Below are 27,403 nucleotides of genomic sequence, written 5' to 3'. Positions count from 1 at the left end.
GCCTCAAAATAAAATGAAATAAAAAAGGATGAGGGTATAGCCCTATGGGAGAACACTTGTCTAGCATGTGTGAGGCCCTGGATTTGATTCCCCCATGGTAAAAAAGAAAGATTCACTTGCATCTTCATGGATGATGTAGCAGCACCACAACTGCCTACCATGTATTTTCCCCATCCTTCTATGTTCCCCGATTTCAATTTCCATTTCTTATTTCATTGGTAGACTTCAGTAAACATTTATTGAACAAAATCAAATAGAATCCAAGAAAGAAACTAAGAAACATTAGGTTTGGGGATATAGCTCAGTGGTACAGGGTTTGCCTAACATGTACAAGGCCCTGAGTTCAGTCCCCCAGTGCTGCAAAAACAAACACATGCAGAGCTGTGACCCTAGCACTGTTAGTATTTTCCCATGTTCTCTTATTTAATTTTCTCTTTATCCAGTTAGTAAGGGGATAAGACTGGCAGCTTCAAGCCCAGTTTTCTCATCACTCACCTTCTGTGCTCCCTGCACCACCATGAGCCTCACAGGACACAGTCCCACTTATCATCACTGTTAGTTGTAATCATGTCTCAGCTCTGTTGCCACTGTGTAAGCTGTCTGAAGACAGTTGTCACTGATAATTTGTATGGGTTTGTTGTGAATTTTTTTCTCTCTGCTTTTTCCTTCATAGTAGCTTTGATAAATACTCAGTAAAAATTTATTGAGTTGCATGAATAAATGAAACTCATGATAGCTTGATGTCAGCCATATATGCGTCATATTTGCTTGTTATCAGCACAGTCCTGCTGGATCTCCTGGGGCCCATTTCACAATCCATGTGTTAGATTGTGTTTTCCCTCTGATAGCAGCCGTGAGTTTATCATCCCTCTCATGCATCTCTTTCTTACCCTTATACCTCTGACTTAACACTCTCCACTTTGGCCCAGTTTGCCAGCCTCTTGTGAATGTGCTTAATGCCCTGCAGTCCTCAAAGCCAGCTGTTCTTTCTGTGATAGACAGTCCGAGCAACCCCATAATGTGGATTCTTTTTTTTTTTTTTAGTGTGGTGTTGAGGATCAAACCCAATGCCTCACACCATGGTAGACAAGCGCTCTACCACTGAGTTACAGTCCCAGCCCATACCTTGGATTCTTAAACCTCTGTAGTCCAGTGTCTACTCCCACCATGATCTCCTGCCCTGCACCAATTTAGTCATTCTTGGTTCTCAGTGGGAGAAATAGCAATAGACTTTGGCAACTTAAATGGAGAATGACTTTATTAGAAAGATTCAGATTGTGCACAGAATCGACAGAAATGGGAAAATTGAAGAATCAGGCCCAGAATAGGCAAGGTCCAGGAAGACCTGATAGCAGACCCCATAGCCAAGTTCTGCTGCTGGGACAGACTGAGCAGGGGCTAACACCGAAGTCTAGGTTATCCCAAGCAAGAGCACAGGGAGCCCAGGTGCCAATACGTTGCTGTCGGGAGCAAGTGGGGAGGAGGCCCATCTCCCAGTCTTAGGGTTCTCACCATAACTCAAGTTACTTTCCCTTTACTTCTTAAAATTTACAGTGTTAATAACTTAAAACTTACAGTGGCAATGATTCCTTCTCAAAAATTTCTCCTCCCTTCATCTCCAACATTACCTTTTCTTAGTCGTGCTAATGATGGGCTTGTGATGTGGGACCATAGGGTCCAGTGGGGCTGTACCACTTCTTTTCACTTTGTCCTCTGTCTTCCTTTCAGTATTTCCCAAAGCTCATCAGTATTCATGACCTCAGATACCATCTATGTCAAGGTGACTGTCTAATCCAGGCTAGGAGTCATTTCTAATCCTTATTTAAGACTCACACAGTTTAAACTAGTGGATGTTCAGATAAACTTTATGAATGAAGAAATGTCGGAAATTAATTATGAAAGCAGTTTATCAGATCATTTATTGACTAGATAGTGAAATCATAGAGTGTTTGGATTTTTCTTTCCAAACTAAACCTAAAGTCATAAAAAGAGCTGAGTGCCATGGTGCACACATGTAATCCTAGAGGCTCCACAGGCTGAGGCAGGAGAAGTCCAAGTTCAAAGCCAGTCTCAGCAACTTAGTGAGGCCCTGACCAATTTAGCAATACCCTGTCAAAGAATAAAAGAGGACTTGGGGATGTGGCTCAATGGTGCTCCTAGGTTCAATCCCTGGTACAAAAAAAAAAAAAAAAAAAAAGTCATAAAAAGAGACTGTAGCATAAATGAGGATTTTAAAAGCAATATTGTGTAGGGCTGAGGGTGTAGCTGAAGTGTAGAGCACATGCTTGGCATGTGCTTAACCTGTGCAAGTCCCTAAGTTCGGTTCCCAGCATCAAAAACCAAAATTGTGATTGTACTTACTTCTAACCCCTGCCCCACCAAAGTAAAGAATAGCATTATCTAGTTGAATAGTACAGAGCATGTTTCAATATACTTTAAAATGTGCAGAGAAATTTCATTGCATTTGTTTCCTAAGACAAATATAGTAGTAATTATTTGTATAAATTAAAAAAAAAAAAACTTCTTTGACCTATGTGCTTGAAGCAATATTGATAGATTGGGTCACCACTATAACCAGCTCTGCAATTCAGCAGAAACTTTGTTGTCATCCTTGTACATCTTGGAATTGCCATCTGCCTATTTAAAGGAAGGCATTGTTCAGTGGTGAAAAGGTACATTTTATTGTCAAAATTCTATTTGCTTGCAGGTAATGAAAATGAATTGGAAGTATTACAGGAAAGAAATATGAATATGCTTGAAACTAGGAATGGATCACAGATTACATGTGATGTTCTAATTTATAATGTTTACTTCACGTTTGAGTGGAAAAAAGGACTTACAGGGTTGTTTCCAAAATGGTTTCTTCTGTACCCTGGCCTTCTGAGGTGTTTATAAAGAAAGAGAGAAGGAGACAGTGACTGAAATTGATTGATTCAACTGCCAGTGGGTTAAACTTTCATTTATAATAGAAACAGCTAACTATGTGATCATTTCAGAAAAACAATCAGTATTTTTAGAGCTTCTGATTATCACAGTTGTAGACCAAAAGATGCAAATATGAGTTACATCACACACTTAATTTTTGAGAAAAGGAGCATGTAGTTACTATATTTGTTGGATATTTCATATTTTAATCTGCGTGAGTTTGTTTAGCATATTAGGAAGTGGGACTGTGAACTTAGGCCTCTCTGAACATCAGTTTCCTTTAGAGGAAACAGAAAGGGTTGGTCCAGTCAGTAGCTTTAAAAGAGATATTGGTTCCCAGGTAGGATTTCCCTGGGTACTGTGCATATTAAATAAAATCAGAAGTGCTCTGTAATGTGAGAAGGGAAGGAAGAGGCTTTGTGGCTAGACTCACAGCCCTGGATTCTTGTCCCGATCACCTCAAACTGTCCTGTGGCAGCTGCCAAAGAACCTTCACTCAGGGGAAGGTGCTTTGAAAGCCAGCAGAGGACAGCCTGCCCTTACTTAGAGGCTGTGATTTTGCTTAACTTGAACCAAGACTCCTTCAGACTTTATTCTGTTACTGAACACCACTGTAGGAAATAAGAATTTAAATATATTATGCTTATGTGCTGAATTATTTATGGATCAGATGATACTGTGTGTGGAATTAGCTTCAAAATATTTTATGCAACTGGGCATGGTGGTGCATGCCTATAATCCCAATGACTGGAGAGGCTGAGGCAGGAGGATCACTAGTTCAAAGCCAGTCTTAGCAACTTAGTGAGGCCCTAAGCAACTTAGGGAGACCCTATCTCAAAATTAAAAAAAAAAAAAAGTAAAAGTGTCTGGGGATGTGACCCCGTGATTAAGCACCCCTGGACTCAGTCCCTGGTACCAAAAATGAAATTAAAAAAATAAATAAATAACTGTATGGAGGCTCAGAGGTAGAGTGTGTGCTGAGCATGTCCATGGCCGATAAAAAAACAACTATGATTTGATAACTATTAGAGTTGGGTAATGGTTTATTGGGATTTATTACACTCACTAATAAAAGGTTAATAAAAGTTGAATTTTTCAATAATAAGAAGTTTAAAATTTTTGGTATAATATAATGAATGGCACATTTTAAACTGTTCCCTCCCAAAGGACTCAAAATCAGTATACTACAGTGATGCAACCACAGCAATGTTTATAGAAGCTCAATTCACAATAGCTAAACTATGAAATCACCCTAGATGCCCTTCAACAGATGAATGGATTAAAAAAATGTGGGGTGTACACACACACACACAATGGAATATTTCTCAACCTTAAAGAACAATGAAATTATGGCATTTGCGGGTGAATGAATGAAGCTGGAGAATATGCTGTGGGGTCCTCTCTGCTATGTCCCGTGTGGAGGAGAAAAGGGTTAACTGCAGGAGGAGGATGTTGGCAGTTTTTCTATTACCCCAAAAACTTATCTACTCAATAAACACACAAGAACCAATACTCTTTTTTAAAATGAGACAGAGCGTGACGGGTCTGGCCATACCAGCTCTGGCCTCTTACGACAACAACTCACCCAGCTCTCTTTTATTTATAACATACAGGTAAAGGGGGCCAGGACCAGGAGGAGGTTCTTCTGTGATGGACAGGATGGGGTGGAGTTAGGGAAGCCATTCTCTTAGGGGGAAAGTTCCAGAAGGAGACAGGGAACCACTCCCAGGCAGTGCCACATGCTTCCCGGCAGTTCCTAGAAGCCAGGCCTCTGTGTCCCATGGCTCAACCTGGTCTGATTCTGCTAAATAAGGATAATTTCCCACATCATGCTAAGCAAAATAATTCAGTTCCTAAAAACCAAAGGCTGAATGTTCCCGTGATATGTGATACTAATTCACAATAAGGATGGGGGACTAGGGAAAATAGAGTTACTTTAGATTAGGTAGAAGGGAATGAAGGGAGGGGAGGGAGTATAGGGGTAGGAAGGATAGTAGAGTGAAACAGACATTACCTTTTGAACATATGTAACTGTATGACTGGTGGGATTCTACATCACGCACAACCAGAAGAATGAGAAATTATACTTTTGTTTATATGAGTTATTAAGGTGCATTCTACTGTCATGTATAACTAATTAGAACAAATTTAAAAAATCCTCAGTGGGGGGAAAAAAAAAGTTAAGTGCTAAGGGGCTGGGGCTGTGGCTCAGTGGGAGAGTGCTTGCCTAGCATGTGTGAGGCACTGGATTCGATTCTCAGCATCACATACAAATAAATAAAGGTTTGTCAACAACTAATAAAAACATTTTTAAAAATAAAATAAAGGCATCTACAACTACCAAAAATTTTTTTTAAAGTTAAATGCTGAATCAATGAAAGTTACAAGAGTAAAGTGCCTCCATGTTGAGCAGAGATTTCTCAGAAATTGTGATTAAAATGAGGTGGAATTTCTAAGGGAACAGGTGCCCAGTGTTCTGGACAGTTTGTTCTCTGACAGGTGGTGCCATCCCATATGGCACAAAATGATGTTTAGGGCCAAGTGAATGGTAAATGAGCTGGAGAAAAGCCTCCTGACTTCTTTCTCTGCCTCCTTGGCTTTGGAAATGTAAGAAGGAATGCAAATATTACAATAGAGCCAAAATATGAATAATGGCATGATTTAGCAGCTTCTGTAGAGCTGTGTGGGAGCCCTCCCTGCGTTTGTGGTCTCTGAGCACTAGAATTCTGACTCAGACTGCCTAAATTTAGATGAAAATCTTAAACAAAATGGAAGGTAAATTGACCTTTCAAAGTCTGTGTATGTAAGCAGTTTCCTTAGAGGCAATCTATAACTACTTAGCAAGAGTAGACACGGATTTCTGGATGAGAAAACACTGACATTGCCTTATTAGCATCATATTATTGCTTTTCTTATATGTGTGTTCTGGTTAATAAACTGTATCAGGTGATATCCCCACACACCCTACACCCTTCTTTCTCCTCCATTCTAGGAATTAACCATGCATCCATATGATAATTAAATGTTAAATTATGACAACAATGTAAACTTTTGGTTTTGCTCTTTTGAATTACTTCCCTTTCTTCTTTTGCAGCGTCTTTTAGTTCTTAGCAATTATTTTGTTTTTTAAATTCATCCTCTTTTGGGGGGTGGGTACCAGAGATTGAATTCAGGGGCTCTCGACCACTGAGCCACATCCCCAGCCCTATTTTGTATTTTTTAATTTAGAGACAGGGTCTCACTGAGTTGCTTAGTGCCTTGCTTTTGCTGAGGCTGGCTTTGAACTCATGATCCTCCTGCCTCAACTTCCTGAGCTGCTGTACTTACTGGTGTGCCCTGTGCACCCAACTGAAATTCATCTTTTTAAATGGAATTAGTTCCTTTATTTCAGAGCAGTTTTATCTAGAAAGATAAAACTAACTCTTGAAATAACCATGTGGTCTCTCATAGATTAGGTTAGCATCATCTGGGGAAGGATAAAAATGACTTCTTTGAAATAGAGTAAAACCATTGATACAACCAGCATAGATGCTGTCATTTAGAGGGCTAAATAGCACTTTCACATGTGTTCAATCCATATGGTTTTATTAATTTGTTTGAACCATTCTCAGTGTTTCATCATTTGATTTGCTAATGGTTTCTAAACTCTTTGAAAACTTATTTTCTTTTTTTCCCAGCCTGGTAATTTGGCTTTGCACCAAGTTAGTTTTGATTTCATTCTTTCTTTCTTATGAACCACCATGAAAGAGATTGTTCTGTCTTGTGCTTTACTAATGCTTGGTTAAAGGTTTGGATTAAAGAACTGGACAGACTCAGAGTCACTCAGGTGCAACTTTGCTGTCCTGAACTGAAATGCCTGGCAACAGTTCTATTTATAAAAGAATTAGAGCAGGGAGTTCCTAACTCTCCAGTCAGGAAGGTTTAAGTTTCATTTTACAGTCTTTCAGTAATTAACTATTAAGAGGTGAGTACACACATGGCTTAGACTACATGGTACCCATATGTGCATGTCTTTGTGCCTCAGTTACACAAGTTAGTGAATATTCTGAGCATTGGTGCTCTTCTCATTTTCACCAATGTTTCTCTGGATTCTCTCTTGCACACTCTTCTTGAGAAATAGCATGCTTGGAGATTTGTGGCCAAGATTGGGCTATGGCCTCTGGCCAAGCTCCAGGGGAGAGCTCCTGCAAGAGCAGGCAGGGGAAGGCCTGCTGAACAGAGTTCCTGTGGAGGCAGTTGGATCATAGTCCCATTCCAGGCTGGCACCTCCTCCTATAAGGATGTCTGTAGAAGGGAAGGGAAGGAATGACCGGGGGGCTAGTTTATGCTCTGTCAGGCAGCTGCGCTCTTCCACGTAGCACTCATTTTTTAGTGATTATGACAATAATTCAACATTCCTGCTGTTCAATTTAATTTATGCCTGTGGAGTTTGGGGAAGAGATGGATGGTGGGGAAAGAGAATAGAGAATAAGGGAATGTCATTTCCTAAAATCTCATTATGTAACAAATTCTTCAGATGATTATTGTATTGCCTTCAGATTTTGCCCAGTCCCTTTTAGGAAACACGAAAGCTTGTGTAGAACATTGTCCTGGATGTTTGCCTGAGCCAAGTCTTCTTCCAGCCCTCAGCTGGAAGAAGAGCTGTTTTTTTTGTTTGTTTGTTGGTTGGTTGGTTTTTGGTACTGGGGTGGAATGCAGGGTGCTTTACCACTGAGTACTTCCCTAGTCCTTCTTGATTTTTATTTTGAGATAGGGTCTTGCTAAGTTGCTGAGGCGGGCCTCAAGCTTAGAATCCTCCTCAGCCTCCAGAGTCTCTGGAATACAGCTGTGTGCCACTGTGCCCAGCCCAGGGCTGTTCTACAGCACACACGCACATACACACACACTCCCCAGCTGTGCTTTCCATCTGTGGCACCTTGTCAGGACCATGTCTTTGAAGAGATGCCACATAGCAGTGTTGAGCAGTACATACGGTCTTCTTCACCAAATATTCTTCACCAAAATATTCTGAAATAGAAGGACTTGTTTAGAAACCAGGTTGTTGGCCTTGGATTGTGGCTTAGTGGTAGAGCACTTGCCTAGCATGTGTTCAATTCTCAGCACCACATACAAATAAATGAATAAAATAAAGGTCCATCAGCATCTAAAAAAAATATTTTAAAAAAAGGAAAGAAAACCAGGTTGTTGCTTCATTATATTGCAGGAGTTATGTGGCAGAAGGGAAACACAGGATGGCCATGACAAGAAAAGGTGTGTGGCACTCACCCTAAACAGCATAGAGATCCTTCCTATGTCAGCATTTAGTGAATGCTGAGAACCTTGGGTTCTCCTTCTCATCCCATTTTCAGAAGCAATTAGTGAGAGCTTACTGAAGACCTTAGGTTCCTCCATTCTTCTCTTGCTTCTGAGGACTGATGCAGGCTGTGTGCCCCTGTTTGCTAGGGTAACACCAGCATAAAAAAATATTACAGGAACATAGATTGATTGGCCCCAAATATGTCACCAGTACCAGAGTGCTGTCAGGAAGCCAGCAGAGGTGGAGGTGGCACTATTCTATACTGGAGCAGGAAGCTGCCATGCAACCATGCAACCCTCTGACTTTAAATTGAATAGTGAGTTCTCTTGCAGCCTCTGCCTTGGAAAAACAAAGAATGGAGCAGACTAATGTGATTTCCATTTAATTGACCACTTTACCATGCTATACCTTTACTTAATAACCTACTCTTCCCACCCTTCCTAGTTTCAAACGCAAATAGGAGACTCATTCCTCATATTGAATAAGGAACTCAAATGTCTAAAAACACTCAACTACAGAGTCCTGACATAGGCCTCCTCTGTAGGTCTGGGTCCAACCAGGAAAGGAAACGTATACAGTAGTTTGAAAAGTAAAGCTTAATATGTATAACAAATAATTAAATCTAGTGGGGTGTTAGAGTAATAAGGAATTGCCAACTAAGAAGAGAAAAAGCAACAGTATAGTCAGAGAGCTGCCTCTACCCTAGGGCAGTCTCTACCCTAGGGCTGAGATAGGTTCCCAAAGGGAAGTCCACCCCCACTCCCCCATTCGCCGAGGACACATTGCCAGGCTCACAGAATGGTAAAGAAGTCTGGCCAACTTGCTGCAGTACCAGTAACCTGAGGCACCCCCCTACAGAACTACACTGCTGGAGCCCAACCAGGAAGTTGCTGCTGAACACCATGCCCTGTAGGAGCTGGACCCAGCCTTGTGTGCTGCAGGAACCTGATGCCCAGGGATGCCCGGCATGCCAAGTGTTTGCCAAGGGAGCTGGAAGCAAGCCCTTCCCCTACAGCATCTCTCCAGCGCCCTCTACTGACACTGATTCAGTGTTGCTTACAAAGGAGACCAGCACCCAGTGTTCCTGCGAAGCTCAGGAAATGAGTGATTCTGTCACAATTACCGTAATCTTATTCATTATTTCTAGATGTATAGAATTCCTCTTCTTGAGAAGAACTAAGAAACTGAACAAAGAGCTTCCTATTTAAGCTATCACAGGGTTGAGTGACTTTCAAAAACCAAAGCTTCATTTTGTGACAGAGGTTGGCAAACTCTGTGGGGATGAGAGAGGGGCTGAATTACAAGAGCCAGAAAAAGGAGGAGGAGTATCTGAAGACTCCTGGGAGAGGCTGCAGCACCAGCTGGTCATTATCTTTTTTCATTGCAAGATAAACTGATAAACTGTTATGCTAGTCAAAATAATTCCTTGCTTTCTCTTTGTATATCACAAGTTTTGAAATTATTGAAAGAGAAGAAACCTTTTAAAATGTCCAAAAATGAAATTTCAGTCTCTCTGTTTAATCTTGGCCAGTATGTTCAAATGCTTTTTAATAAATTAAAATGTGTGTTCTATGTCAAAAAGTACTGACTACGAAAGATATGTATATTTGAATTTGAAAGGGTTTATTGTTTTCACATGAGTGAAATATTTTTTCTTTTGTCCTTCCATACTGAAATTGTTTTTCTCTTTAGCTTATCACTGAAGAAAGTAGGCCTCACGTTAAGCTTAGTCACAAAGTAAAAATTCCCATTTACTTCCTCTACCAACATAGCTGATGGTCAGTGTTGGACGAGATAACCCTGCTGAGTCACAACTAAAATAAGAATGTAATTAAGAGCCAGAAAGTCTGGTCCTTGGCCACCCTGGCCATATAAAGAGCTCCTAGATACACTCAGAGGTTTCCCTGGTAATCTGGGCATCTCTTAACTCAGTGCTCTGCTAAAAATACTCTTGGTCTATATTTGAAGTACAGGGCTTCCTCAAATATATCTATTTTGGTCAGAATGCGGTATCTTTTTCAAAAAATGTTTAGGGATCAGAATATATTAATGGATCTCAATACGAATAAAAGGAAGAAGTGACTTGAACATGGAAGGAACTGCTTTCAGAAACATTTTCCAGGAAAAGCATTAAAATTTCAGAGAAAAATCACCTAACCTCTGAGGGAAGTTTTTAAGAATTTTTTTTTAAGCAGTCAAACATTCTGCTTGAGTTGCCATTGGGTTCAGCTGAGAAAAAAATTGTGAGAGGACTTAATAGAGTTTAAATTGCTATGATTCTCACTGAGTGAACTGCCTGTGCTGAGGACACAAAGTCCTGCTGAAGAACACTGAGCTATTGGGGGTGGTCAGTGCCTGCCAGCGTGTGGTCTGGTCGGAGGCCCTCTGCTTCTGACAGGACGCACAGTGCTTGCATACAGAGAGGGTGCTTGGTGCCAGGAGGGGTACAAAGACTGTAGGAGTTCTTTCAGGGACTTTTGGTGTCCTTGAGGAGATAAGGAGTACTTTATAATACAGAGCACACTATTGTTTTCCTAAAATCATGTCCACCAGACTGGATGCACAGTAAACACTTCAGTTGCTAAACTGATGAGTGAAGGCTGCAACTCCCCAAGAAAGCTCTGAGAGAAGACCTGGGCAGGACTCAGGCAGAAAGCTGCAGAGAGAGGGGGCAGTAATTTTACACCCTTTCAGATCTGTCACCCAGAACTGAAAATGCTGATCATCACTTTTAAGATAATTCTGGGACTGGGGATATAGCTCAGTTGGTAGAGTGTTTGCCTGTCAAGTACAAGGCCCTGGGTTCAATCCCCAGCACCACAAAAAAAAAAAAAAAAAAGATAATTCTGAACAGTTACCTTGCATTAAAATTATATGCATGTACGGGTTCTTCGAGACCAAATTGTTAAAGTGCTTGTCTCTAGCTAGCAGGAATATGAATTACTTTTCTCTGCCTCTTGTACATTTTCTATAGTGAGCTATATTGCAGTTCACCAGAATAAAGCAGTGCAGGTCAGTGGTACCACCCCAGCGTGTATACACTTCTGCATGCACAGATGTGCAGAAATATGCTACCCTGACGTTCAGGTCATTTCTTAGTGTTCTGCCTTCAGTCATTGTGACTTTTGCTGCCCATTCTGCTGCTCTCCTGGTCTAGTATCTTTCTTTCTGTGGTGGGTTGAAATGTGTGAGGAAATGTCATCATTATCATACAGCCAGGTCCCTAGGTGTAGGTGGCCAGTCAGTTGTGTTGTGTTTGTGTGGGGAAAATAGTCTCTCAAACACTTGCTTTTTCTCTGCACATGATTCAGAATGTTAATGTCAGAGAGAGTCTTGGAGAAAGAGGAGAATGCCATAAAGAGCTTTATTTCCATCTCTCTCTCCAGTTTTACCAAGCTCCCTATCCTTTACACAGTGAAGTACTTTTGGGGCAGGTAATTTTGTTGTTTAGGTCATGCTGAAAGGTTTATCTAGTGATCTTGCAGAGAGAGGTCCTTCATGAGAAATAGGCCTCTCAGTGAGCTTTTAGTACTTGTTAAATCAATTAGTATTGGTCTGGAGTTGTGGCTCACTGATAGAGTGCTTGCCTAGTGTGTGGGAAGCCCTGGGTTTGATCCCCAGCATTGAGAAAAATACTAGTTAGTATTAAGTAAATGAACTACTGATTTGCAACATTTTGTGCCTATTGTGGACAGAGTATTTTTTCCTACCTTTTTGTATTGGTGCATTATAGTTGTACATAATGGTGGGGTTTGTTATTACCTATTACGTATGTGTACATTACGTGTACACAATATGACAATATAACAACATTCCCCAGTATTTCCCCATTTGCTCCCCTTCTCCCTCCCCTTGGTCTCTTTCCTCTATTCTACTGCTTTGCTTTTCATGAGACACCCCTGTCATCAGAAAACAGGCAGCTGAAACTCCAAACCTTGGTTCTTCTGGGTTTTGTTTTGTTTTGTTTTGTTTTTTGTTTTATTGTCAACAAATGGGGTACATCTTGTTTCTCTGTTAGTACATGAAGTAGAGGCATACCGTTTGTATAATCATACATTTACATAGGGTAATGGTGTTCAATTCATTCTGTTATTTTTCCTTCCCCCCACCCCTCCCACCCTACTTTTACCTCTATACAGTCCCTCCTTCCTCCATTCTTGCCTCCCTCCCATCCCCCATTATGTATCATCATCTGCTTATCAGTGAGATCATTTGTCCTTTGTTTTTTTGTGATTGGCTTGTCTGACTTAGCATGATATTCTCCAATTTCATCCATTTGCCTGTGAATGCCATAATTTTATTATTCTTTATGGCTGAGTAATATTCTGTTTTATATATATATCTATATATATATATATCAATCACAGTTTCTTTATTCATTCATCAATTGAAGGGCGTATAGGTTGGTTCCACAATCTGGCTATTGTGAATTGAGCAGCTGTGAACATTGATATGGCTGCATCACTGTAGTATGCTGATTTTAAGTCCTTTGGGTATAAGCCAAGGAGTGGGATAGCTGGTTCAAGTTCTTCTGTTCTGATGAAAGAAAATTTAAAGTCAGGTACCAAAAGCCATGCAGGAGAACTTTATTATAAATAAAAGTAAAGTAAAAGCAAAGTAAGGCTCAAGAGAGAAAGTGGGTCATCTGCAAGCAGAGAATGGCAAGAAGACACTACTATTTCCAAATTTATTACTGTTCGATATTTACCAAGACAGCTGGATACCACCTTCTGTACTCTTTGCCAATCAGGTGTTCAACTCCTCCTTCTCATTGGGTGATGGTGTTTTTGACCTTAGTTGGTCTTCTCCAGCACTGTCATGGTGACCAACCTATTTAGGGGGGCTTCATCTACAAGTCAGTCCCATGTTAATGTGGACACTGGGATCAGTAGCCAGTCAGAAGTTACCTTAGTGCACCTGCTCTGCTGAAGGAATCTTCCTTCCCAGACAAGTGGCTATAGCCATAATTCCTAGCTTCACACCAACCTCAGTGAACCATGTCAAGAGTTAGTTCCATTAATCCTTTTCTTTTCACATATTTTCCAGTGAGCTTTTTTGGCTTCTGTTTATTTTCTGCAAATTAACTATCACCCTTTGTATTCTTTTCCACTTTGAAAGCAGTTTTAAAAAGACCCTAAAGTAATTTAAGGAAGACTTGTGACCTCGCCATACATTTCACTGCTCATTGCTTCCTACTGCCTAACAACCCTCACCCCTGTGCCACTTTTCCATTTTCTTCTCTAGCTTCTACACATGAAAGAAAACATAAGACCCTTGACCTTCTGAGTTTGATGTGTTTTGTTTTGTTTTGGGTGCTGGGGATCGAACCCAGGGCCTTATGCTTACAAGGCAAGCACTCTACCAACTGAGCTATCTCCCCAGCCCCTGATGTGTTTTTCTTAATGTAATGCTCTCAAGTTCCATTTTCCTGTAAATGATAATTTTGCTTTTCTTTATGACTGAATAAAACTCCATTATGTATGTATACCACGTTTTCTGTATCTGTTCACCCATTGATGGGAACCTAGGCTGGTTCCATGGATTGGCTGTTGTGAATTGTGGTGCTGTAAATAAGGGTATGCATGTATCACTATAGCATGATGACTTTAATTCTTTAGAATAAGTACCGAAAAGTGGTATGGCTGGGTCATATGATGGTTCTGTGCCTGATCTTTTGAGGAACCTCCACACTGATTTTTATAGTGGTTATACTAATTTACAGTCCCAACAGCAGTGTAAAATTGTTCCTTTTTCTTCACATTTCTCTCCAGCATTTATTTTTGTTTGTATTCTTGATGACCTGGGCAGAGTGTTTCTGAGGCTGTGGAAGCATGTACAGGACCCGGCTTGTATTTGCAGAAAACCCTCATGGGCATGGAATCAGAGCACTCTGCCTGCCCTGGGCCATCCCATGGAGCATTCTTACTGTGGTTCCTGAGTGACCACTTTCTTCTGCAGGTTTCATTCCCATGGACTTGCAACACCAGATGAGGAATTTTTGCCCAGACTCCATGTACTAATCACAGTATTTGAATTGTTGATTTTAGTACTAAATATGTGCCTGCTAGTTCACTTCCTGAAAGTTTTCAGCCACCAACTGAATAGCGTTCCACTCATTTTCCTCATAAAGGAAGTGAACACACTTCTCTATAAACCTACATATACACCAATGTATCTTACGTATAGATACATTTTGTTTCAAAGGGAGATTCTTGAAACAATCTGATGCAAACACCCTTATTTCAGTTGCAATTTCATTGTAATTGTTGGACTTAATGGGCTTCCTGGACCCTGAGATAGGGCCTTAATGGTGGTGGGGGGGCAGATAATTTAGTCTACTTATTTCATCTTTGTTAGGAGATACTTCTTTTTTTCACTTAGTTTCTTCAGCATACAAGAACAAAGTCAAATTACCTCTGCCCTACTTTGATAATGCCAATAAACAACACTAGTGCAAACATGTAAAAAATGCACCATTTTAAGTTAAGTTTGAGAAATGTGTGCCTGATTTCTTTCTCACCTCACTCTCATGCCTCTGTGGTAACATCCCCCCCCTTTTTTTTGCTTGCGCAATTAAAAATTAGGAAATAATTTTAAACAAGGCAAAATGACATATTAATTACAAATTCATATCCTTTTCTGGCTAACCTTTGTCTATTTCTTCACTGTCTGTTGAAACAAAACACAGTGCATTTGTTCTGGAAGCTGGGAAATGGGATAGAATTTTCCAGCTCCATTATCTTTACTTGCAAGTCATGATTGTTTTGTTTTTAGTGGTCTGGGGAAAATTAGATTAAATTTTCCGTTTTGAGTGAGATGGAGAATAATAGTGAAAATAGTTCATTTTGCCAGATGATAATTTAACCAGGCCACCTCACCAATTTGAATACCCTGTATGTCACAAAACTCTTTTACTAGAGTTGGAGAAGTTTTATCCTAGTGATTTTTTGCTAAATTTTTTGTTTAGTCATCAATTATGTAAATCTGTAGAAAGGAGTAAAGCATTTATTAGACTCCCTTTTCCTCTCAGTCCCCTAGTATGGAAGAGGAATTGGTTCCAAAACACCACCCTACACCTCCATCACCACCCCCCTTACAAAAATCCAGGGATACTCAAGTCCCTTATATAAAATTGCATAGTATTTGCTTGTAACCTATGTACAACTTCCCATATACTTTAAATCATCTCCAGATTACTTATTAATACTTATTAATACCTACTACAATATAAGTGCCGTATAAATTATTGTAATACTATATTGTTTAGGGAATAATGATGAGAAAAACCTACAAGTTCAGAACAGATGCACCTTTTTTTTTTTTTTTTTTTTTTTTTTTTTTTTGGTGGTGCTGGAGATTGAACCCAGGGCCTTGTGCATGCACGGCAAGCACTCTACCAACTGAGCTATATCTCCAGCCCCAGATGCAACTTTTAAAAACAAATATGTTTGATCTGAAGTTGGTTTTAATCTATGGGCAGAATCCACAGATTTTGAAAGCCAACTATACTAAAGTCCTATGAGTTGGAGCAATTAGTAAAAATGTCTAGTTTGGCTTGTAAACTCTGTAGATGTCATAGGGATGAACATTATAAAATTTGAGAGAATTTAAATTTTAAAATGAGAGCTATTAAAAAACTGCATTTTGGTCACTCTTTTCTCTAAAATGACCCATCCTCTCGAGGATATTTTCCTTCCTGCTATAATAAACTTTTCCACACTTTTTTTAAAAGATGCTTTTGGGGGGCTTGAGTGTAGCTTCTTGATAGAGTGCTGGCCTAGCATGCAGCGAGGCTCTGGGTTAGGTCCTGAGCATTAACCCCCCCCCCCCCCCGAAAAAAAAAAAAAAAGAAAGAAAGAAAAGAAAAGAAGAAACAAAAAGGTTTCTTTTTTATTTTGTCAACTGTGCTCATGATTTTATCCAGACTTTAAGTATTTGAGCTCCTGGAAATAGCTGAAATGTTCTTTGTGGTATCTCTAAGTAGGCTATTTGTCTTTGGTTGTGTGTGTCAGAGGTGGAGTTTGTTTTGGCTGAAATGGTGGAGTTAGCAGACTAGTGGAATCTGAGGCACTGCATTGTCTTTACTGGAACCATGGTGGGTCAACTTAACACCAGGTGTGTCATGCATGGTTTGGACCCTTAAAAGTGTCAGGTACACTCAACCAGGGCCCAAATCAATCCTTCAGTACATGATAAGAGTTTGGCATACATTAAGTGATCAAAATTATAATTTTACAGAAGAGAAATCCCTACAGTCTGGATGAATTTAAGGAATTTTGAGTTCAGAACTGCCATTGGGGATCTCCCAAAGTCCCAGGTTAGCCATGGTGATGAGTAGGGCTAATTAAATTATAGAACTTTTTGAAGGAACCCTTAAGGAATTGAGGACCTCAGGTGACCCTAGTTCTTCTACAGAACCCACCTAATGGACTAGTACTTCAGCTAAAATGTACTTTTTTGGTATTTTTTAGAAATAGCCTCTTATTCTACTTCAAAGACTATTTTGCTGCTGCTGTAGTGGCAGTAGCAATTTCACTCAAAACATTGTGATAAATATTTTTCTCAAGGTTACAATCACAGTCCAAAACATTATTCGCATTTCTTCAAGTGAGATAATTGTCAAAAAAATTTTAAAAGAAACAAAATGCATGCATAAAGAACTCGAGCAGTGGTGCTTATTTGGCCTTAGATTACTCCCTTGTCCTCCTTGGAAAAATAACGGCACATTTCTTTTAACTCTGCTCTGTGGTAACTAAATCAGAGAAGAGACTGCCTGCATAGTCTTTGTGGAAGAATGATGCCGCCTAACCTTTCGTTGGCTTCTTGATAACAGATCCTTATTCAAGACCCTATGGATACACAGACCACCTTGTTCATTGAGCACTGGGTACTGACCTAGAAATCTGCTTCATGTTTTGCTTGCATATGGCAAAAACTATATGTATATCTATATTTGGTTTCTCTGACCACATTGTACACTCATAGAAGCAGTGTCTGTGATTTGTATTCACTTTTTTTTTGAAACCAGGGGTGCTCAAACACTGAACCACATCTCCAGCCCTTTTTATTTTTTATTTTTTTTTATTTTTTGGGTGCTGGGGATCGAACCCAGCCTTTTTATTTTTTATTTTGAGACAAGGTCTTGCTAAGTTGCTGAGTCTGGCTTTGAACTTTCAGTCTTCCTGCCTTGGTCTCCCATGCTGCTGGGAACTACCACACCCACCTTGTATTCACTTGTTTATTCATTCAATAGATATGTAATATTTTTTACTAATAGTGGGTGGGCCAGATACTTCTTAGAAACTCCCTTGGATCTACTGTATCCTGAGCATATAGTAAAAGTTTCATATGTTCAAAATGATGCAAAATAAACAGTGGAACAAAAAAAGCAGTTACTTTTTTAAGAAGTCATAGACCTTATCAGAATAGCTGCTAAAGAACAGCTATTATACTGATTAATTAAACAGTTTAAAACATATTTATGGTATATGATATCTTTGATCATAAAACCAATTCATATTGAAGTGACTTTTATTTAGAGGCATCCAGATAGAAGAGATCATGTTATTCCTGTTTTCAGACAATACTATTTTACGTATAGAAAAACCTAAAAATTTCACCAAAAAACTTAGAATTGGAATCAAATTCAGTATAAAGTTGCAGGATATAAAATCAAAATACCAAAATCACTTTTTTTTTTTTAATAGTCCAATAATGAAACTGCTGGGAAGGAAATCAAGAAAACAATCCCATTCATAATAGCTACAAAAAAAAATCTATAGGAATAAGTTAAGCCAAGGAAACGAATGATCTCTACAATGAAAATTATGAAACAATGATGAAAGAAATTGGAAAGAACACACACACATAAAATAAAGACATCCATTCTCATGGATTGAAAGACTTAATATTGTTACAATGTGTTTACTACCCAAAGCTATCTGCAAATTCAGTGCAGTTTCTGTCAAAATGCAATGATATTCTTCAGAGAATTAGAAAACTCCTAAAATTTGGGTGGAACCACAAAAACCTCAAAGAGCCAAAGCATTCATAAGGCATTATAATACCTGACTTCAAAATATACTCCATAGCACTTTCTTCCTAGTTATTTAATCCCTTTGTGCCTTAGTTTCTTCACCTGTAAAATGATACTAGTTTCATAGGTATGTTGTGAGGATTAACTGATGTGATTGGGGACAATTGCTAAGGAACCCAAATTTCATCCACTGCTGCTATAGTGTTGCAGCAGATCCCAGGTACCTACCAGGTACCTATCAGTGGCTTCTTTCTGGGATCTTATCTTGCAAATTCCAAGAAGGAAACTCAGACAACAGAAGGTGAGAATGAAAGGGTAGGATTTAAGAAGAAGCAGAGCTCTTGCCTGGAGTAAGAGGACCTGATATCAAGTTGCCACTTAACAGTACTAGTCTAGGTAGAGTGACTGGGTAGGGGCATTGATCAATATTTATTCATCAGGTATGGGACAAGTTTCCAGCTTATTGGAAAAGTGCAAAGGCTATTGGTTTGGCCTGCAACATTCTGATTGGTTAGCCCTTAAGTCTGTAGTTTTCACTCAGGTCTGTCATGCCTCTGTTTTCCTGCTGCCCTGGGACAAAGGAGTTGGCTATAATGTTGGGAATGTTTCTACAGGTTAATTTCATGGAGTAGTCTGTTCATTTAGAGAAACATCTTTTGGAGGGGGAGAATTTCTTTAACTGTCTGCCTGTTTATCTATCAATCCCATTTTACTCACTAAACTTTTATATCATTATGTATTGTTATTATGCAGGTCTCGGCTGCATATTGCTTTCTGCTCTTGAGACTCTCCATTGTAACCTGCAGTGTTCATCATTGTACCCACGCCTACTCTGTAGATTTTTTTTACAAGCTCCTTTCGGTCACTTGCTTTGGGTGGAACAATTTACTGAGCAGAGAGGACTAGAACCAGAGAAAGACTCTGAACCCCTGGTGCTACGTCATTGTCATGGTCATTATTAACACCATACAAGACAGTAGTATGAACTGAATATAGTCAGAATGCCAGAGCATGTGATGACTTCCTTAGTCATGGTAAAGACTAGGAAAGCCTGACTTACCTGTTACAGGATTAACTGGGATTAAATAGAAGACAGTTTATAATTAAACTGTAGCATTTGCCTATTTTCACTTGTATTCATTCATTGCAACTTTAATTGAACTCTCGCTAAGTGCCAAAAATAAAGATTATAGAAGACAAATGTAGCTCTTGGTTTCAGAGGCTCAGGGAATTCCTGGGCATGTGGCAGTCATGCTCTGTGGTTGTGGGACCCCATGCCAGCGGGGAGGGTTCCTCATACTGTCTTCCTACCATGACCTCACCAGGAGCTTCTCAGGGGGTGTCCCACAAACTCTCCAAAGGTTCTGTGCACACCAAAGTTGAGTTCACAGTGTTGGTGCTGTTGAAACATGGTGACAGATACTCAGAGTTCTTGCTTGTTTGTTTCTTTCGGGGGCCTTCAAAGCAAACTTCTATTCCTGTAGTAGTTAGTGTTAATGGACTCAGTCCACCAGGAAGGCTGCTCTGAAAAAGATTGCCAGTACTCTATGGAATGTTTTTCTAGAACTTCTAGAAAACCTCAGTAAATCCAGTCTGCTGTGCCAACTGAGTGCTGTGCTACTGAGCTCTTAACATGAAGTGTCAGTAGCCACCCTGACCAGCCAGGCTGACGTGTGTGGGAACAGTGGGAGTGACTCTGGCTGGAGAGCCCGGAGGCCTGGATATTGTTTCTCCTGTCTGTTTCCTGCCACTGTCATCTTGAGCTCTGAGCTCCCCAGCACCCACGATGGCTCTCCCAGGCCGAGCTCGCCCCTGCGCTATTCCAGAGAATGAAGAAATCCCCCGGACAGTTCTTAACAGTGTCCAGGAGGCTAATGGGAATGAAGACGAGAGGGCTGTGTCCAAACTGCAGCGCAGGCACAGTGATGTAAAAGTCTACAAGGAGTTTTGTGATTTTTATGCGAAATTGTGAGTCTTCTTCCCTTACAGAATGTCCCTTCCAGACCTTGAGTTCTTCAGCTCCTGATTCCCTAACTCTTTTGATCTGGCTAATATGGTTTTATTTAACGGAACTTTTCCAGGGTTATCTGGGGCCCCGAGGGTGGCCCACAATGCGGCATGTCCGGGGAGGCAGATAGGTTGTCTTGTCATGTAACACTTGCATTTGGAGGACACACACATGTGAAGGAAAATGCTGTCTCCACAGGAAAAGTAGAAAGTTCTTATCTTAAGTAGATTTCTAGTAGTAATACATTTCATTGTGTCATCTGTGAGAGAGGTTGAGAGTTTGTATTGCTGGGATTTATAGTAGGAAAAATATATACTCTAAAACTTGCCAAGGGTAAGGGGCAGGTTGGATGAAACAGTAAAAAAATTGAATTAATGAACATTTTTTTTTTTGGGTAATTATCCTTGTAACCAAAATTTTAACTGCATAGTGAACTCTCAAGATGATTCTTAGATTTTGCTTATCGTTGCACTTTTTAAGGCCAGAAAATGTGTTTTTACTTGTGACAAATGAGGCACTTGAATAATGAAAAGCTGGATGATATTGTTTACTATGAAAGTAGATCAATGAAATCAGCCATAACTGGCTAGTTAGGATTATGTCCCCTATCATCAACACTTTTTAGTGAAAATCTTTTTCTGAAAAATCACAAGAAAACCTAGAAACTGATAAGGGCAAAGCAGTTAATTAATTTGTCTGAAAATGGAGACTCCATATCATCTGCTTCACAGGGTTGTGGTGAAGATTCAGGAGAACATTGAAAGTAATTATACAGAGTAGATTAATGAAATGCCCAGTAGGTCACAAGCTGTGGAGGCGACCACACATGCAGGTAGAGCTTGTGCTCTGAGTGGGCATCTGCAGATAAACTTGTCAGATTTGAAGGCCAGCTTGGCCAGTGACTGCTCACCATAGGAGACTTCCATTTCTAGAACTTTTAGAAACAAGGAAGGTTTTAAGGCAGAATGGCAGCTATAATTCATTCATGACTTTTAAAAAGTAATTTCTGTCATATGCAGTATTGAATATAAAGTAAACTGTAAAGGAAGAGGGTACCATGCCAGAAGGCCAAGGCTAGGAAGGAACGGGAAGCATGAGTGGGTCAGTAGGATAGCGGGGTGATTGTTCTGTTTCCTTTTTTCCTGTTTGTTATTAAAAGGAATCCTTTTTAAAAAACACATACTACATTATCTCTAAACCAGTTTATTTTTCCTATATGTGGGAATTAACTGCTTGTTTTTATGTGTCTACCTATTTTGCTAATTCTACTTGAATATTTGAACTTGAACATAAATAGTCTCTAGGGTAATGAGTATGAACAGGTCAGTGGTAATCAAACATTTTAATCTGGGGACCTCTTCACACTCTCTCCTGTACTGCCAAAAAACCAAACAAGTATTGAAGTTCCAGAGAACATCATTTATCAGTATTTACTGCATGAGAAATTTAAACTGAGAAAAAGTTTAAACATTTACTAATTTATTTTAAAGTAACTATAAACTCATTACAAGTAATTATATTAGTAATTGGTGATATTAATATTTTTATGAAAATGACTATTTTCCCAAATGAAAAATGGCTAGAGGGAAGAATGACATTTTTTATATCTCTGCAAATCTCATTAATGTCTATCTTAATAAAACGTATTTTTCCATATCTGCTTCTGCATTCAACCTCTTGCAGTGTATTGTTATAGATGAAGAATGGAAAGAAAATATGGCCTCCAAAGAGATGTGGTTGGGAAAGAGAGGACCTTTCAGACCCTCAGAGGGTCATGATGATCTGTACACTCTGAAAACCGCTGATTTGGGTAATACAAAGCACAACATTCCAAAAATAGGCTTCTTCAGCATTTTTGGAGTTCCATTGTAAGATCACTTGAGGTTTGGAGACTCTTTCAAGAGATTTAGAGTTAATAATAGCCCCAAATATTTTAGGTATCATCTTCTGGTTTCCAAAGTGGCTTTGTATACTTTTTCTTATTTCATGCTCAAAACAGTTCTGAGAATTATTGGGACAGATGCGAGGCTTACCTTACTTCTCCACTTAGGGACACCTGTGCACTTAGGTCAGGGGAAAAGAAACAGCACACACCTCTCCAGAGCTTCACTAAAACTCCCACATTAATGTGAATAGGAGGAAAATAGATTTTTCTCCCTAACCCATAATAATTTTGAAATGACAAAATGGAAATTCATTTAATATAAGGCTTTTGCCAGGTTTGCCTAGCAGTAATGCTGCTTCCCTATCCTCTTTCCTTTTTTTTTTTTTTTGGTGACATTTTTCAAACCTCTTTAAATAAAGTTTTATTTACTTTTTTTTTCTTTTTTTCTTGTTTGGCTTCTTTCTTTGTGGTACTAGGAGTTGAACCTAAGGGCTTTCTCCACCAAGTTATATTCCCCAGATCTTTTTTAAATTTTGAGACAGGGTCTCGCTAAGTTGTTGAGGTTGACCTCAAACTTGCAATCCTCCTGCCTCAGCCTCCCAAGTTGCTGGGATTATAGGTGTGCATCCCACATGCACTAAAGTCAAGTTGTGATTGGTATAAGATAATGAACATGGGCTTTTTGGATGGAGTTACTAATGGCAAGATTATAAAATAGGATTACTGTTCTTTGCAACATTTGAGGGAAGAAGTCAAAGTACCTTGCACTGGGGTGGGGTAAGCATGCCATTTTTGCTAAAGAAATAGTAAAACTTGGAAACTGATAGGGGCAAGTCAGGCAGTTGCTCTATCTGAAAATGGAAACTATTTCATCTGCCTCATGGAGTAATTTTACAAAGTGGATTAATGAAATACCCAGGAGATCACAAGCTGTGCTAGGCAACCACAAACACAAGTAGAGCTTATACTCTTATGGGCGTCTGCAGATAAACTTGTCAAATTTGAAGGCCAGCTTGACCAGTGACTGCTCACCATAGGAGACTTCCATTTCTAGGGCTTTCAGAAACATGACAGGTCTTTTGTGAAATCCCCACCTAATAATATGCCTATCAGAGCCATGTTGCTTTTCTTCTTCCAAACTGCTGGTTAGAGAAATTGGGATCATGTTCACAGGGGTAGTGGCACTGCCCTAAGAAGTGCCCAAGTTGCGGGACTCAGCAGTAGTTACTTCCTGCATGGTTTCACTTTCCTGACATGTAAAACACGATGATGTCCCTATCATGTTCTCTTAAGTGTTAATCCTGTGCTCTGTGTGATGGAGTCCGATCTTATAGTTCTAGTCCTGTGCCTTCCATAACTTTGTGATGTTGGGTTAATCATCCACCTCTGTGAATCTGTTATTCCCTCTTTAAAATTATCTTTATAATGTAAAATTTGTGATTTTTAAGATATATTTTATAGTATTAGTATTCAGTGTTTGTCTTAGCAGTAAGACTGGGATACCTTGGCTAGTTCTCAAGAGTTACTTAAGCAGTTGCTTTTGATAGACTCTAACCAAAGGGATAAATGGTCTGTGTTTAGGTTATGATATGGCAGTTCAGTTTAGAATCTGTTCTCAGAAGGGAAAGAAATTTGCTTTGAGTTGTTGTTTTTTGGATATTTTAATTAAGCTACTTGTCCAGCTGGAAATCTAAGTTTCTAAGGGCAATTTTTTGTTGTTGTTGCTGCTGTTTTGTTTTGTTTTTGGAGACAGGATCTTACTATGTTGCCCAGGCTGGCCTCAAATTCCTGTCCTTAAACAATCCTCCCACCTCAGCCTCCTGGGGAGCTGAGATTATAGGCTCGTGACACTATATAGGACTGAAGGCAGCTCATGTCCTTTCTTTTCTGTCCTTATTATCTAACACGTCTTAAGCACTCTCTCAGTATATTTAACTAGAAGAATGACAAACTTGTTAAAGAAAACCAGAATCAAGACAGCTGTGGTGGTGCACACCTGTAATCCCAGATCTTGGGAGGCTGAGGATCGCAAGTTCAAAGCCAGCCTCAGCAACTTAGTGGGGCCCTATCTCTAAATAAATATGAAAAAGGACTGGTGATGTGGCTTAGTGGTTAAGCGCCTCTGGGTTCAATCCCTGTTACCAAAAAGAAAATAAAAGAAAAACAGAATCAAGGCAGGAGGCCCTTTCAGAACCTAAGATGCTGGGGGAAAGAGACTGAGGTAATTTGAGTTGAAAGACTTAACACAAACAATAAATTGGCTTCGTAGATAAAATACCAGTTTTGTGATCAGATAGAATTTACTCCTTCATTCTTCATGTTGTCTGGTCGTAAGCCTAAGACAATCTGTGACTTGATGTCCTTTGTGTGTTACAGCAACATGGCCAGTGCCCTGGCCAGTGCCACTTGTGAGCGCTGCAAGGGGGGCTTTGCGCCTGCTGAGAAGATCGTGAACAGTAATGGCGAGCTGTACCATGAGCAGTGTTTCGTGTGTGCGCAGTGCTTCCAGCAGTTCCCAGAAGGACTCTTCTATGAGGTGGGTCAAGCTTGACAGGGGCAGGAGGCAGCATGCTCCGCTCTTCCTTCCCCTCTTTTCTGAGGTCGCCATCTTAATTTTCAAGTTCATTATCAAAGATTGAATTGAAATGCCACAAACATGCCAGTCATTTAGTGTCTGTGATGTCACTGATGGCCTGTGTACTGAATACATGGACCATAGCCTAGGTGGGATGCCCTCATAGACTTTACCACTTATATCATTCAGTTCATCTTCCTGTTTGAGAACTGACAGTACCTTGCAACTGTCTGTCAGACCCAAGCACTTCAGCTCCAAACACACTCTGTTTAGTCTTCAGCTGCAGTGTATCTAGCTTTACCACATGGGCGCCCTTGTGCTTCCCTTACACAATATAGCTTGCCAGTTCCATCTCTGTGTCTTTCCTTTTTCAGAACACCACTAGATATCCTCTGTAAAGGAGAGCCAGTGTCACTTACTCCTTGACTTCTCATCATGAGCAGGAGTGTCCATGCATTTGTCTTCTAAAGAACATCCTACTTGGAAATGAGTATTGGAGGGAACTACACTGTCTGTGTTTAGCCCTTCTACATGACTTGATTTCTTTTCATGTATTTTTCTTGATCCTTGCGTTTTATTATGTGGTTGATACTTCCTTTGTAGTATATTTAGTGTTCTCACTATTATTGAGATCCCTTTTTCTTAATAAACATGTATTTCAGGGGGACAGTCTAGGGAGGCTAACCCATGTTGTAAATGAAAATATATTGTGTGAGTGTGTGTGTGTGTGTGTGTGTGTGTGTGTGAGAGAGAGAGAGAGAGAGAGAGAGAGAGACCAATTTGGTGATTTACTTTTTCCACCTTAGTTCTTACATATTTATGTATATATGTGCATCTCTATATAATAATTATGTATGTAGAATTATGTTACAAAGATGACTGCTCTTTGATTTCTTTTCTTTTTCAAAAAATTATTTTTTTCCTGACTTAGATTTCCATGCCTTACAAGCCATGCATAGAGAAGGACAGATAGTTTATAAAGTTGTTCACCATTCAGGCAACATTTTCTCACAGAAATAACCCCATGGGAGTGAGGTTTCCAGGCCAACCTGCCAGAAGCCATTTACCGCACATGAATGCATGAAACATGTATGTCTATAGTAATATAACTCTGGGAAACAGCTTTAAGAGTTTCAGTCAGGGAGTGAAATTGTATTCACTAGTGCGTATATTTTTGAGCTTCTGGGTTCCAGAAACACAACTTCCCTGTAACAAAAACCTCAGCAGTAGGAAGAGGAGGCTTGTTTTATTTTCACTCACAGATCTTATTAAATTCTTTGTTGCAGTGGAAATCTTTTTGTAAAGGATGGTGACTTTGGGAGTGGGGATAGGAAGTGACAGTGGGTGGGACAGGAGCAGGAGAGGCCAGTGTACAACAGCAGGAGAGAAGAGAGGATGGAGAGGAGTTCCAGGGGTGTGGCATGGTGGTGGCAGGATCAGAGACCCCACTGAGGCTGTGGGTGGGCTGTAATTGGTAAAGAGGGAGAAAGGGAAACCCCTTGAGGCTGAGGCAGCAGTTGGGAGGGGAACTTGCTGCTGGTGGTTGCCATGACTCAATTTTGGAAAATGGACCTAAGGACCTGCCTCTTAGAAGTTGTAACAAAAGGTTCTAATCTTGCAGGACTAGCAAGGAAGGAGATGAGACCATTTTGATTTAGGATTTTTAAGGTGGAGGGAACCCCTCCAGTGATTTGAGAAGAAATAAGATAGAAATAAAGGTTTTATTACTTACAGATCCTTGGGGAAGGCCACATGCACACAAGTCAGGGAGTACAATACAGAAGAGAAATACAGGAACCAATGGGCCAGTTCTTTCACTGGGTACAAAGTTTGACTTGTTGGGTTTAAAGCAGTAGGCATGAGTTCTAGTTCACACTAAGAGGTGGTTACTATGGCATATCTCTGCACAGCCATGTGGAGTGTGGGGGTCAGTAGGGCCATTGAAGATACTGCTAGCTGACCCCTAGAGAGGTGGTCTCCAGGGAACAGTTGTATAAGGCAGACATCAGTATTGATCACATCAAGGAACTGGGGGAGGTATAGAACTGGAAATTGTCCAGGGTGACGGAGTCACACATCTGGTGTAAAAAAGTCAGGTTGTATTTACAGTGGATGCTGAAGTAACATGAAACCATAGGAACTCACTGTAGACTCTTAGCAGATGGTAGGGGTTCCAGAAATATGACTGAAAAGGGAACATTAGCTGGGTGTGGTGGCACATGCCAGTAATTCTAGCCACTTGGGAGGCTGAGGCAGGAGAATCACCAGTTCAAGGTCAGCCTCAGCAATTTAATGAGGCCCTAAGCAACTTAGTGAGGCCCTGTCTCAAAATAAAAAATAAAAAGGGCTGGGGATGTGGCTCAGTGGTAAAGTGCCCCTGGTTTTAATCCCCAGTACAAAAAAGAGGAAACATTAGTCTTCATACTGTATAAGCCCTATCTTTTCCCCTGCCTTTCTTCTTTTCTTCCTTGTGGCTTTGAGAGGTTGAAACACAACAGATTTGTGACCTGAAAAGAATTAGAACCTACTTTCGTTGTTAATATCCTTTATAGTATTCTTTCCCTTAAGTTCTCTTTTCAAATATAAGATTATTATCCAAATGGCAATTAAGGTAAGGCCTCTAGAGGGAGCCCTGGAGGAGTAGTAGAGACCAGCTCTGAAAGGCAGCCTCTGTTCTC

The 27,403-nt window shown here is 40.0% G+C and overlaps 1 protein-coding gene and 1 non-coding gene across 10 annotated transcripts in view; both read left to right on the top strand.

The window, feature by feature from the left end:
• The window catches only part of Lims1 (LIM zinc finger domain containing 1), a 142,829-nt gene that overhangs the window by 95,015 nt on the left and 20,411 nt on the right, over positions 1-27,403 (top strand). For 4 of the 9 annotated variants that reach the window (XM_047522342.1, XM_047522343.1, XM_047522344.1 and 1 more), the window contains exon 2: positions 24,527-24,686. In XM_047522342.1, the coding sequence (XP_047378298.1) occupies positions 24,527-24,686 (160 nt within the window). Of the gene's footprint in view, positions 1-19,993; positions 20,226-24,526; positions 24,687-25,099; positions 25,393-27,403 lie in introns of those variants that run through there. The other 5 variants (XM_047522336.1, XM_047522339.1, XM_047522338.1 and 2 more) reach the window with 3 other exon arrangements.
• Positions 10,971-11,044, top strand: Trnad-guc (transfer RNA aspartic acid (anticodon GUC)). Its single transcript has one exon. It is a non-coding gene; the product is annotated as a tRNA-Asp (tRNA).

The sequence above is a fragment of the Sciurus carolinensis genome, chromosome 13, assembly GCF_902686445.1.
Source record: "Sciurus carolinensis chromosome 13, mSciCar1.2, whole genome shotgun sequence".
Lineage (NCBI taxonomy): Eukaryota > Metazoa > Chordata > Mammalia > Rodentia > Sciuridae > Sciurus > Sciurus carolinensis.
The sequence above is the reverse complement of the archived record's forward strand: the minus strand, read 5'-3'. Positions and strand labels throughout refer to the sequence as shown.